This window comes from Suillus discolor, assembly GCF_016758755.1.
Source record: "Suillus discolor strain FC423 chromosome Unknown F5147scaffold_47, whole genome shotgun sequence".
Taxonomy (NCBI): domain Eukaryota; kingdom Fungi; phylum Basidiomycota; class Agaricomycetes; order Boletales; family Suillaceae; genus Suillus; species Suillus discolor.
This window is the reverse complement of record NW_024541294.1, coordinates 179,657-193,587: the sequence shown is the minus strand read 5'-3', so window position 1 is coordinate 193,587 and position 13,931 is coordinate 179,657. Positions and strand designations below refer to the sequence as shown.

The 13,931-nt window shown below is 46.1% G+C and overlaps 3 protein-coding genes across 3 annotated transcripts; 1 reads left to right on the top strand and 2 right to left on the bottom strand.

The window, feature by feature from the left end:
- Positions 1 to 7,493: 7,493 nt before the first annotated feature.
- On the bottom strand, positions 7,494 to 8,376 carry F5147DRAFT_776292 (uncharacterized protein; the record flags this gene model as incomplete). Its single annotated transcript, XM_041441842.1, has 3 exons — positions 7,494 to 7,567; positions 7,619 to 7,682; positions 7,735 to 8,376. 3 exons carry the CDS (start codon positions 8,374 to 8,376, stop codon positions 7,494 to 7,496), a joined length of 780 nt encoding a protein of 259 aa, XP_041290224.1.
- A 425-nt stretch (positions 8,377 to 8,801) lies between these two features.
- On the bottom strand, positions 8,802 to 9,108 carry F5147DRAFT_776291 (uncharacterized protein; the record flags this gene model as incomplete). Its single annotated transcript, XM_041441841.1, has 2 exons — positions 8,802 to 8,897; positions 8,953 to 9,108. The coding sequence occupies 2 exons, from the start codon at positions 9,106 to 9,108 to the stop codon at positions 8,802 to 8,804; spliced, it is 252 nt and encodes an 83-aa protein (XP_041290223.1).
- A 2,995-nt stretch (positions 9,109 to 12,103) lies between these two features.
- On the top strand, positions 12,104 to 13,698 carry F5147DRAFT_655002 (uncharacterized protein; the record flags this gene model as incomplete). The annotated part of the gene is made up of 9 exons (XM_041433927.1): positions 12,104 to 12,178; positions 12,251 to 12,417; positions 12,471 to 12,591; positions 12,641 to 12,703; positions 12,797 to 12,852; positions 12,901 to 13,036; positions 13,089 to 13,226; positions 13,288 to 13,424; positions 13,476 to 13,698. The coding sequence occupies 9 exons, from the start codon at positions 12,104 to 12,106 to the stop codon at positions 13,696 to 13,698; spliced, it is 1,116 nt and encodes a 371-aa protein (XP_041290222.1).
- Between the last annotated feature and the right edge of the window lie 233 nt (positions 13,699 to 13,931).

Below are 13,931 nucleotides of genomic sequence, written 5' to 3'. Positions count from 1 at the left end.
AGCGGAGGAAAGCCGGCCAGCCCGGTGCACGAGAAGGACAGGCAAAAGCCCAAACCATATCTACAAAGCTGTAATCATCAGGCAAGGCAAGGCTGGGATATTGTTAAATTGATGTGTTCGAGACAGTAACAAGTCGTAAAAATGAGCTCATTGTATGATGCGACATCAAGAACTGACAAGTTGTGCGCAGACGGATCCGGACAGACCCGCACGCAGCCAGACGGAGACTGCCGGAAATTCGGATTCCCAGACTTTCTGAGCAACTCCGACGGCTGTACGGCCCGAAGTCAAATCAGTACATGACGCTAACGTCGTATCGTTGACCATCGTAGAAATTGAGAACCATGCAATCTAGATAATCAATTATCGACGATGGCAATTCAATCCCACGTCTACCAGTGGGACTCTGTGAGCATCGGTTCAGTTTGGAGTGCATCAGGGAAACATCAGCGGGTTGGATTGGGACGGATGGAAGGAACACAGTACTCGATTGAAGGTGTTTCAGAATTTGAACTTTAACGAACCACGCAAATGATGAGTGTAAGCATTGTAGATGAGTCCTGTTCGAGCAATCCCGTGTATGATACAAGCACAAATGTAATACAGATATTGTAAAGGTACGAATGAGAACTGCTCGAAGTGTCTCAAACAGTATGAGCATTGTCGCCATTGGAAGCATGGAGCACGCTTGGTCTTACTTGAGATCTAAGTGAAGTACTGTTAAGGATTGTAGATGGGATAACATTGCTGAAGACTTACCATTGAACCAAGCACGTAAACTGGGCTTCATAGCTTCATCACTCTTGTCCATCAGAGATTGAAACGCTTCGATGGCTGCTCCAGTTCTACCTGCCCGAATAAGTGCCTTGCACAGTTGCTTGTTCGCGTTTTGCCAAAACAACTTGAAGTTCCAGCCGAAGAGCTGCAAAACACGCAGATGAGCATGAAAAGCCCATTCGATTGCGTTATATCAACGTACCATGGTGAATTCCTCGTACGTAGAATGGATTTCCAATTGATGAAAGGAGGCGCTTGTGTTGATGGCGACATTGAAGTGGTCAATGGCTTCACTGTAGTGGGCGTTTTCCGAGGCAATCACCCCGAGTCGGACGCGTAAATAGGTCTAATGTACGAGAATCGGAAAAATCAGTGCCAAATTATGAAGTCGGGCTTCATCAAGTGCACGATACTCACTTCTACAATACGGCACGCAACAGGATCAACATTGGGAGACACAGCTAGCTCTCCAACGCGCAGCATCGCCTCCTCATGTTCGCCTGCTATGAACAGTGAGACGGTCTAAAAATCGCAATGAAGCATGCGATACATAAGAAGAAAGATGACTTGCCTTGATCAAGAAAAGGAAATGACTGGTCTTTAAATCTCCCTTCATGAACACGGAGGCGAGGTCAAATGCTGTATTCGCGGCTCGGACTTGCCCTTTTCCACAGAGGGCAATGCCATTGGAGACATGGCCTGCAAAGGAAGGCTGAATGCTGACGGACTATCCACCAAAGTTAGCTTGCATAATGGAGAAATATAGGACAGTATATATCACAAATATATCACCTTGATTGAATCAAGAAGGGCGCGGTCCCAGTCGGATTTTCGTGCCATAATGAATGCGCGATTGGCGTAGGATATGTGATTCTTAGGATCAGCAATGATTTCTCCATTTAGCGCCTTTTCAGCGGTAGGCAAGTCACAAGCTATACATGCAACGCGAACTGTTGGGCTCATGGAAAGGACCTGCGCGAAGTATGTTCACATTCCGTGTAAGACTCAGAGGTAGGAACATGCCTTAAAATCAGAGTAGGCTTGAGCCTTGACACAAGAAAGATGTTTAGATGACGAAAGGGCACAAAAATGAAACAAATTACCTGGTGCGCCGTCTGCTTCACGAAAAAATCCTTTGGACCACCCTTTGGACTATCATTTGGACTATCATTTGGACCATCCTTTGGAATCGTGTTTTCGGATAGTGGCCACTCTGAGATCGTCTTTTCACTTCCGCTGATGATGTGCCTGTCATCTGCGGAGAACGTGACGCAAGACACTTTGGAAGAGTGCTTGAATGAGACAATGGTTCGTTGATCTGAGAGCCGCCAAAGGCGGACACGTTTATCTGCAGATGCGGAAGCAAGGAGAGTGCCACTAGAGTTTACGGAAATGGCGCTGATATCCTCAAAATGGCCCTTCCAGGGCATACCGACCTGCTTCCAGGTCAATGGATCCCACTCCCGTATACTGGGATCAGAACGATCTCCAGCAGAGAAAAGCCGTGTGCCATCGAGCGTCCACGCGAGTGAGATGCCGAGGGAGTATTTAGTATGGTATCCTGAGTGAGCATTGAAGTTTGCAACACATTCCCTCGTGCTTGTATTATAAATTTCAATATTTTGGGATACTGAGATGGCAAGAAGTTCGCCAGACGGCGAATATCGAACGCAGTGGACATAATCAGCGTGAGTGATTGGATCTCCTAGCAACTCCCAGGTTTTCGTACTGATGAGTAACACGGGTGTACTTGCAGTTGCCAGCGTCGAGCCATCTGGAGAAAAGTCCAGCGAATGGATGTACTTGCCGGTTTGGATGGCATTGGCGAGAGGTTCCCCGATATCTGTATCCCAGGCCATGACCTCTCCACCATCAACACCGCTTGCTATGATTTGCCCATCTTGCGATACCGCCAATGTCTTCACCGCCCAACTGTAACGTCCCTCCATTTCTTTCAACACAACAGCTTCCACCATATCCCATAGAACTATTTTACCGGCCAAACCTGTGACCATGCGCCGTCTGTCGGGGAAAACTGCGACTGCATATACAAAATCACTCTCCTTGAAAACTCGAACGGGTTTGGGGTTTGGAATGCGCTGCGCCATTTTCTAGAAGTTGGTGGTGTTAAGCACGGTCTTACTGAGGCGTGTTTGTGTTGCTTCGTTGTGTTAGACGCCTAAGACACGAGGCTGCGCCTTGCTCCAGTTGGTTTGTCAAAATTTAACGCGTAACGGCCGATCCTGCAGCTTTTCATGCGGTGCTCCCTTGACTTTCCATTGGGTCGACATTCAAAGACCACCCGTGACTCATCTTGAGCCTTCTCTTCCCTAGAATTTCATGACAGAAGATAGGGAATCTCATCCGGGATTTGCGTTACAGGTATGTAAAACTCTGCTATTATGAATCACTGAATAAGCGTTCATCCGAAGAGTCGGTCATGTATTAACTCCAGTGGGATGTTTTTAGTTTTATCCTTTGATCAATCATCGTCTCGCCTGCTCGGGTCGCCCCACGTCAGTGTTCGTGTGTGTTTCCATATTCTCGACACGGCGTTCATGGATAGACTTGCGGTAATCCATTGCTGCTGTCAATCGCTTTGGAGATATTCCACGACAGCTTCATTCGCTAGCGAGCAGCTCAGACTTGTTTTATATATGGTTCGGTTTGGAGTGGGAGGCCAATTTGATTGGGACGAATGACGAGTGGAAGGAACACGTGTGCAATAAGCAAGGTCTCTCGATTGAAGATGTTCTAGAATTTGAACTTTAACAAATCGACGGTAATTTGGTGAAGGGCACGCTGAATGATGGGTGTAAGCATTGTAGAATCCAAGAATCTTGTCCTGTTCAAGCCAGCGTCTACATATAAGCACAAATGTAGATGTACAAATCATTCGATGTTCGAGTTCATGACTAAGCGCTAAGCATCCATTTGCTGATCCCCGGGACCCCGTCAGTACTTCCATCAACAAAAAAACCAAAATGGTGCATACCATGTAACACTCTGTAACAAGCCAGTAACAGCCAGTACAAGGTGCGCAATTGCTGCCATTCCCACAAACCTGTGACAGACTTGTGTTGGGCTTGCAAGTCACGAAGCATAGCAGAGCATGCAGCAAGGTTTTATACATACTATTACCGGCCTTGTTATATTTGTATCAGTTGGTAGATCCTTGTTTGAGTGATGTTCAATACATGCTACTGCAACTGTTGGGACAATTGTGCTTGCTGGTAGTCTCTTGTGTGAGTGATGAATTTGTTGCATATTGGTACGAGCCTTGTTATACTTGTGTTGGTTGGCAGGCCCTTGTTTCCGTCATGTTCAATACATACTACTACAAATCTTATAATGTTTGTACTTCCAGGCGGGCCTTTGTGTGGGTGATGAACTTCGATGCATGTTCCTACCAGCCTTGTGACATCTGTGTCACTCGGCAGACCCATGTTTGCGTCATGTTTGATGCATTCTACTATAACTCTTGTGACGTTTGTAATTCCTAATGTGTCCCTTGTATAGGTGATGAACTTCCATGCAACTTCCTACAAGCCTTGTTGTGCTTGTGTCACTCGGTAGACTCTTGTTTAGCATCATTCAATACAAACTAATAAACTCTTGTAACAGTTGCAGTCTCTTGTATGTGTGATAAATTTCTATGCATACTCCTTCCAGTACCATCGCTGCAACCGGCCAAAGTATGCCGGATATATCATATCTTAACTTTATTCCCCTTCGGTGTTAGCACAAGTGTACCCAGTGCATACTAGTCTCGAGCCCCGGCGTTCGGAGCACACACACGCTAACCTATACCTGTACTCGCCTATGACCCTGCATGCGAAGGACACCGGATGCTATTACTGCGGGTAGGATGGTACATGCAGATATTGGACCTGTTACAGACGCTTGCGGGGAGCGAACTGGCATTTTAATAGCTACGAACATGCAGAATATAATTTATGATAATTTTATGGGTGAAAAATATCTCAAGCCTGCGATGGTACAATGTACACTATTTTCCTCCGAACCATGAACCTCGCGATGGGTTTAGCTCAGAGTGAATGTCCCATCTATTGTCCATTTATCGACAGCACGAGCACCGGCAAGGTCACCTACAGCTAAAACAGCAGCAGAAGTTGATCAGCTCACAGACATGAAGTACAGATAATGATCTCACCACCATCACGATACGATAACGAATGCACCAATATTCTGTTTCATGCTTTGCTTTTGACTTCTTTTTTGAAGACCGGAACTTCTTTCCTCTGGCTGATGAACATATAAGTCAGTACATTCCGCAGAGACTACCACACAAACTGCACTTTGGCTGAGTCAAACACTGGGAATTAGAAATCAGCAAATTACAGTACTAAGTAAATATTTCGAGTACCTGAGTGAGTATTTTGCATGTAGCGCAGGCCCAAGAGCGAACAAGTGAGATACTTACCATTTGCAAGACTCGTGGAAGCTGCGGAGTCGAAAGTACGATCCCATGAACTGTTGAACAAAGGACTCGAGGATGATTGTGACACAGGATGCTTTAGACGACAAAAGTTTACTGTTACTGAATGGCCTGTATATAACTCTCCGGGGAGAAGACAAAAGAGAAAATATCACGCATGGAATGACGAGTGATGCTAGTGTAAGGGCATTTGGCCCAACTCTGACACTATACCCATTTGTTTAGGTTTGAATCTGTAAAATTTGAGTTCATAATGGAAGAGAGCACACATACTTCGGTGCCAGTCATCGTAGTTTGAGCAACTAACAGCTATTGATCCAGAACAAGTTGTAACGGTGCTTGCACATCAAGTCCGACTCTGACAACCTGCATTAGGACCTGTTATGCCCAGGTATCCCACAATGGCAACATGATTTGTGCTGTATTTTTGCGGTTGTTAGGATGGAGCCATAGATCAGACCCACCATTCTAAAGTCTTGGTTGATTGCAATGTCATGTGGGGAGCTGCAGCCATGGCGTCATCTTGTACTGATGCGTAAGTCTTGATTCTTTTGTGAGTGTTGGACGGGCTGAATGCATCATCGTTGGACTTACTCATCATGGTTGTACTGTCACGGTGTAGCATACCATAGTTGACACGTGGTGCCCCAGAGGAGGTATGGATTCTTACACGTTGAACCGAAACCTCATGGCTCTAACTCGTACTTGGCATGTACCCTGCACCAATAATAAGGTTCTTCAGGCTCATGCAAGGCGCAAATGACTAGCTGCAACTAACATAGATTGCATCTGAATTAACTGAAATGGTATGTCAATGGGGAGTCACTGCTACTGAATATGTACCTTTCCATATTGTTTTATGGGCCCGACGATTCGAAGTAGAAATACTAATCACGTACTGGGTAAAGTTTCCATGTCGAATGATCTACTCAGAGCTTATCCAGGAAAGAAATGTGCGAAACTAGCGACAAGTGCTTTATTGTAACAGCGGTAATCTGTACAATGAGGGACAAACTTGGTAGAAGTACAATTGTACAAAATTAGACAAACACCATATAGTTACACGATCCCGTATCATGTTTTTGGGTGGCCTGCACAATAATACTAATCAATGTATGAACGGTTAATGATCAGAGAGAATACATACTACAATTTAAGGCGAAATGACTCAATTATTTCCCTTTGTTATATTGTTCAGTATAGGGCCCATCATTGAGGCGCCGACGTTTGAAGGGGCTGCTTGGCATGGGCGCAGGTGGTGACAGGACAATGAGTTCTCATAGAATGGCATCAAAGATGTCGCGCTTAGATTTCTTGATGTGGTGATGGCAAAAGGCCATATGGACTTCAACAAGCACGCCCTTGAGCTTTGCTTCATACTGGAGTGGTGGGATGAGGACGTGGCTCTCATCATATGCTGGTAACGGGTGAATGTGATGCGAGGATACGATGTCCTGCAGATGGCCTTTACATCGATTAGTGTTACAAGTAACATCGGTCACGTGGCCCCCCTATCATTTTCCTCTCATCCTCGCCCTCACCACCTACCGGCTCCTCCTCCTCTACCGACTTTCCGTTGACCGGATCCTCGGGACCGTTCCCGTCCCTCGCATCATCCGCCACTATGCACGTGCACTGCACGTTCCTCTTCTGATTCAACCACCAATGTGGTCCCACACCTCTGACTCGGTCTGACTCGTGCCACCAATGTGGCTTTCCTCTTTCTGTTTCCCCTGACTGCGGATTCCCGCACGTTGTATTCTTACCGTTGGTCCGTTCCAACGTTTCTCGGTCTCATTCCACATTCGACCATCCATCACTAATCCGGCTATGTTGCCAACGCACCTATACCATATTCGCATCCCCTTTACCCTTACCTACTGTGCGGTAGCCTTGCCCTTAACCCTCTCCACTTAGTATAAGTAGTCGGTCACTCTGTACTAGATTCTCTAACTTGAATCTACTCAATCTTCCCTGGAACATACTTCCCTCTGAAGCCCCCTCAGCTTCAGTCTCTAGTATCTTTTCTTAGTCGCTCATCGCGGCTAAGTCTACCTCGATCGACCTCATCGTCCGGACAAGACAGTCCTGACCTTGAGTGACTTCCCACGACATCCGTCTACGAAGTCACGTGACACGCGCATACTGTGATCGCTGCCGACTCGTCGTCGCCAGGCTCACTTGCTATACCGGACCCTTCCGGTTACGTCACGAACGTTAGCGGATGACGCCCCTCTTAGGGCTCCGCCTAACAGATCTATTTGAGTGCGTAACAATTAGCAACCGGCCAAGTCGTGATGTCGTATTCAGATCCTAGGCCGTCCATGGGGGCTAAAGCAGATACTTATGTTCATACAAAAATGAAGATTGTTCCGAACTTACTGGCATTTGTTGAGCTGTTACTACTGTCATCGCTAGTATCATCATCTTGATCTCTGTCAGTGGCCTATTGCATTACAGTATTCAGTATCATTGACAAGTCAGTACAACTAACTTACTTCAAAGAGATGGTGAGTGAGCTTGATTGATCTGCGGCCAATAGTGTCCCGAATCACACTGAGGGTCTCATACAATATTTCCCTTGGAGCCAATTTCTCGAAGGCACTGAGATTGCTAATGACAGCAGAGAAGTTGTCCGACGAGAATTTGAAGGCCTTGCTACGACCTGCGGTGAGCTGACAGCTTAGCTTCAGGTCCTCTAAGTGGCCATGGAAGACATTTGTGGGATTGAAGTTGCCATCCGGTGTGAAACAGAAATCATCACGGCTGATTTGGAATACACCGTGGATGATGAATTCTTCGTCGTGGTTCAGACCCTTGGTGATGAGGATGTTACCATCCCTTCCACCTAAAAAATATTCAGTGTGATAAGCAAGCCTAGGCGTTGCAGCATAAAACCCTCCAGGAGACATCTTTAGCTTGTTGAGTACTGACACAGGAGTTTTGCGAGGACTCCAAGTCAGCTGAGTACTGGAGGATGATTTGGGTGTCAGTGTGGTAGTAGGCATGTTCACGTTTTCGGTCATACAGAATGATTTGCGAGCATAGTCTGGTGGATTATTATTTGGAGAAATAAAGATGATGATCTGTGCAACGTACACTCCTAAGGACTCGGAGGCGAGTGGTGGCACAGCGCTCATCATTACTGCGGGGAAAGGGCTTGAAACTTGAAAATCATATTACAAAATTGGCCTGAAATTGGCAAATGAGGGCAACATTAATAATGACATGTGCATGCTGTACGGGACTTCGTGTGAAAAATTGAGTCACGGTACGGTTTGCAGTTCTCGCCTAGCCTGTAAATGTAACACGTGAAGCCTTTACTAGGGATGGATAACACCATCAGCTGTCATTTGTTATGGGGTCGACTTGAAGAGTTGTCAAATTAAATTTCTCCATCTCGTGTGCCTTTTCTTTACCTAACTGTAGTCTTAAGCCGCGAGTCACTGGCTGTTCATGCATGGTTCATGTGTGAGGTAAGTATTGCTAGGGAGTATTTTGAAGCAGCGAGAAATTATGGTTCCGATATTGATATTTCGCTAGTGATCTATAGTAATGTCAAATATTAGGGCGATTCATTTTGAAAGTAGGTATCATCGATGCCGAGTTGAGAGTAGAACCAGTCAACCTCGTTCTTGACCAGCTCACGAGGAATGAAACCCTATCATCATGTTAAGATGACATGATGCGCAGTGAGGATTGACCTCAAAAGATACAGATTGCAGCACTTTAGCAGTAACATCGACTTTCACCTTAGCGCGTTGTTCATCTTTGCCATTAAATATAGGCGTAGTATAGCCAGGCAGGTTCCTGACGCGATGAAAGGATTTCTCGGTGGATGCACCGGAATCATGTCCATTGAGGAGAGTCATGTTGGAGTCACGGTGGATCCCTGAACTAGGGCGAGCAGGATGGCGTCGAGCACGTCGTTTAGTAGTGATTAAAGGTCTGTGATCTATAGGAAGGTCGTGGCCAGTTGTCAAAAAGATAAATCAATGCACGGTGAGGATGAACAGCGTATTTATATGGGCCGTGTGTAGAATTTAGGGCGTTTTGGCTCTACAGCCATTCACTGTCATTCGCATCGCCGAAACCATGTCTGCCACGACAGTACTGTCGCAAATTCGTACAAGTTAAGGTTCACCGATTCGTCATAGCTTGAGGTGGCATTGCGGATTCAATTGCACCACCATTCAAATGCGGTGAATAGATTGATACTTGGGAAGCGCCATTACTTGAAAACTGAGTGGTGCAACATGTGGCAAAGCACTACTTTCAGACAGATGCGATCTATGTTCTAAATTCGAACAATGAAGCTGACTCGGCTGGTAAACTTATGCCAGTATCCCCGATGGGTCAGTTCTGCGAAGTGTTGAGCACGCGGTGTAGAGACTCGCGCCTCTCAATGCGGAATATACGGCCCTATTACCCACATAATTCCCTACACGTTCCAGCTCTTATCCGAAGGATCAGTCATACGCGCTCTCACGCGCGCGCCCTACGTACGCGCCTCGCTCGCGCGCCTTACACGCACTCGCGCCTTTCGCGCGCGCTCGTGCACCTCCCCTTAGGCCTTCGTACCCTTGTCCGTCCGTCCGTCCTATGTCCTCGCTGATTTACTGGTGCGTTATTCTTATCCCTTTCACTGAATTGACGTACCTTCGGTCCGATCTCCGCGCTTACATATAGAAAGTCTATCATAGGCTTTAGAATATATTTAGAGTTGATATGGTTACTCGGTTCGGTACCACGCTCGCAAGCGCGCCGCATAGCGTAATCTCCCTTCTTAAATAGAGGGAAAGTTCCTTTTAACTTACTTCCTTCCCTTCTCCCTTATCTGAGTATACTGCAAATTGTATAAGTGCACCTTAGTACTTGAAATCCGATTATACTTCACTATTCTACCATTGCTCGCGCACCTGTTATACTTGAACACTCTCCCCCATCGCTCAAAAGCACGCTTCCGTATACGCGCGCGCCCCTCGCATCTTTCGCTCGCGCGCGCCCTTCGCGCGCCTTCGCATTTGCTTACTCGCGCCTACGCGCGCGTTATCTTCTCGCGCCTTCGCGTGCCTGTTACCACCCGTCTAGTTGGCGAAGACTCCCTCCATTACATTAAAGAGGAACTTCTCTCAGTAGCTGTCCTTTGGGTCGAGTCGTATTCTCGTATCCTGGTCTTACTGTAGAACCCCCGTTAGCTTTAGCGTTTCACCTATAGTCAAGATTCCTCACCTTCAGCGGGCAGAGGTGGGGATCTCTTCATCAGTCTTAAATGGCAAACACGTACTAGTAACAGTCCTACAGCATCAACAAAGGTGCAGACACAGGGGACACAGGACATGACAGATTGGTAAGTTCTGCGATTGAAGCGCAGATGTGGTTCCAAGTAGAACTCACAAGTCATGTGGATAAGATCTGCCACCAAACAAGTAAACTCGAACGAAATGTTGATATCATTTACTTACATATAGGAACAACAGTTATACATGGTGCAAACAATAGCGATAAGAACAACAACACTTTGAACACGTCTATTGTTCCACAGGAAATTGTGCCGCCTCTGCAATGTCTGTATCGTTGTGACCCATCGTAATATGTAGCATGACCTCAGGATTAGGCCATAGGTACGGAATCTCAGGGACACGACATCCAGCTTGAATTGAATCATCGAACCAATGAGGTGTGAGGACGGTCATGTGGGTACGTGGTGCGAAGTACATTGCAGTTTGATACTGCAAGGATAGCGCAGTGAATACTCGTCCCATTAGCATTATAGTTACAGTGCATGAAGTTTGAAAGAGAGCAAGCACCTTGTCACTCTGTTTATGCAATGCGAAGAGATGGGTTACATCGCAGGTAAGGGCCGTTCACCACTGCCCTCCTAATGAGGTGATACCAGCTGAGAGAACTTTGAGGTCCCACGGGGAGAGCTTGTAATGAATATTAATGTCACACCATCTGATGATCGACAGCTCACTCACATCAGTAGCACATGCGACAATGCCTGAAAAAATCATTGTTGGATCAGGTGAATAGTACTGCTCACTGACATGTTGACCGTCAATATCTACCAATGTGCAAGGGAGAGGAGGCTCACAGTTGATATTTTCTGAGGACTACACTCCATTGTACCCACCTTTCCGATACTACATGCAAATATTCCTGGTGTTCACATTGAGTGTATGATCCTGTAAGCGCAATAAGATGGGTATGTGGCAGTATGCTCGTTGCACCGTGGAGTTCCAGCAAGCCGGAAAGTTCCTCGCGACATTTCACATGTATTGAAGATGAGAGTACATAGCGTACACCGTTGAAGAGGGCCATACCACTAAAGCTTCAAGGTATAGGGTATTGATGTGAGAGGAAGTGTCATGCACTGGCAAGAGGTCAATGGAGCATCCATACGGCAACTATGTTACGTTTCTTCCCCAAAATGTGATGGGAAACTCGGCTTAGATGTTTGACATGCATGTTTAAGCTTCAAGTTTGATGATCAGCGTTATGTAAGTGTGATGGGTGATCCGGGCCTTCGATGATGTGAATATATCATTTTCGTTTTTCCTCTTCACCAGTGGGACCGAATTCAGGGTTGACAGTGTTCATCTTGCGGTGATGCCAACTCTGACTAGGCTGTAAGTAGATCTGAGAACAAGGCAAACAGGTCGAGCTAAACCAATGACAGCCAAGGGATTTAGACCGTCTCTGTGCAGAATCAAAAGATTCCCTTGGTCCGAACCTTCAGTTCGCCCGTGACATATAGACATTTACTTCTATTTCTGGTTTTGGCCTGGATCTTCGAGTTGAGCGCTATTGACCTTTCAAACTTCAACAGTTGACTGTCTAGATCCAAACACGCACCGGCCCACCATGACACCTGAACCATCCGACGTATCAGGAACATCAATCCACTTTCAAGATTTGCTCAAAGACCTGAGCTCTGGCGTGAGAGGTGGCTGTAGAAGAAAGTTTTGGTAACTTTCAAATTGTCACTGGTACATGTTGTCTCACCATCAGGCCAGTGGCCCAATTGAACCGTACTTACATGCAGCTCGATGGTTTCCTCTCGCGATTGACCCATTCGCTGTGCTTGAGGATGTCTTGTACGAGGGCATGGAAGCCGAGTTTTCTGAATTCCTGGCCGACACCTCAGATCAATCCGAAGAAGCTTCAGGTTCAGATAAGTAAGTCTGTGGCAACCTGAGATATTCAGCACTCTGATATTTTACCTGTGCAGTCGTCAGAAGGAGTTGTGTATAAAGCAATACAAAGAACTTGTGAAGCTTGTACCAACCTTCAGTGACGTCATATCAGGATTTGAAAAAGTTTCGTCGGCTATGGACAATTTTATCCATGTGGTAACACAATTATGTTCATCATTCATGTTTCTGTCTTACATCTAGCCAGCTTACCTGTGCCGCAAATGATGCACGATCCGATGATACTGGAAGCCTAACACAAGAGGGGCTGGTATATATGCTCAAGAACCCCGAAACTGACCAGTTTAACCCACCTCTACTCAAGCAGCACAGTAAAATCGCTCGTGGATGAAGCCACCCTCAGACCGCGCGACTACTGTGCCCGATGCGGATGCTCGACGTGTTTGACAAAAATCCCCAGTAAGTCGTGCTAATATTATTCATTTGCTCTCACATAGCCAGCTATAGGGACTTCGTGGATAAGGTAAAGGAAGGTCAGATCACAATTACAGTCGCAAAGCTTCCTGCATATCTATACAATGAGTCTATGTTGGACCCCGCCAGGAAAAATCGAGGTTGTCTTCGAGGATACTACCTCAAACGTGTATGCTTGTCTTTCTTGTCCTTGTTCGTTGAATACTATTTTACAATTTGAGCGGGTCTTTCACCACATATTCACTGGACCATCAAGTGCCATTTCTGCAACCGCTCACAAAGGCACCAAGGCTCCAAAAGGTCGAATTCATGGTATGACATCGCCACTACCACGAGCAATTGTGTACGCAGCCGTACAGGTAAGCTCTCATGCGAGATTCACGCGCTTTAACTGATCATCAACCTAAGGCATATTTCCAGCTTAGTTCTGCAACACAATGGCGTCAGCAAGTCGAAGACTTCGATCTTGTTCTATTGTATGATCAAGTAGTTGATATGTTCGAAGAAAATAGTACTAATAAGCAATGGGCGCAAGAAACACTCGACCATTGGAAATCGTAAGACTATTCGACTCTCCTTTTTTATATGCTGATCTATATTATGAATAGAGAGACTCCTGGACTCCTGCAGCATGGGCGCTCCAGGGCCAGGATAGATGCAGGACTTCATGCATTTGACAGCGAGGATGACATGGACAGTTTTTTTGAACCTGATGGGCATTCTCCTGATAATGGAGAACAGAGCTCACAAGGTAGGATCGAGAGCAGCGGCAATGCAGAGAACACACGTGGTATTCAATTTCCCTGTAATTTGAATTGTGCACATAACTAATGTACATTCTGACCCAGCGGTGTCAGATAATAATGAGTCAGCACGTCAGGTAGCTTCAAGGACAACAACACATGCATCACGCCAGAAGAGAAGACACCGCTGACTCCTCCTTGTAGTTGTCTTTCATCTTCAGTCTGTACTCTAGCTTACATCGCGCTTTATTTCTGACCTGTGTGTTCATAATTAAATGTACTCTGCATTGTAATTTGATTTGCTACTAGGAAGTTCAACTT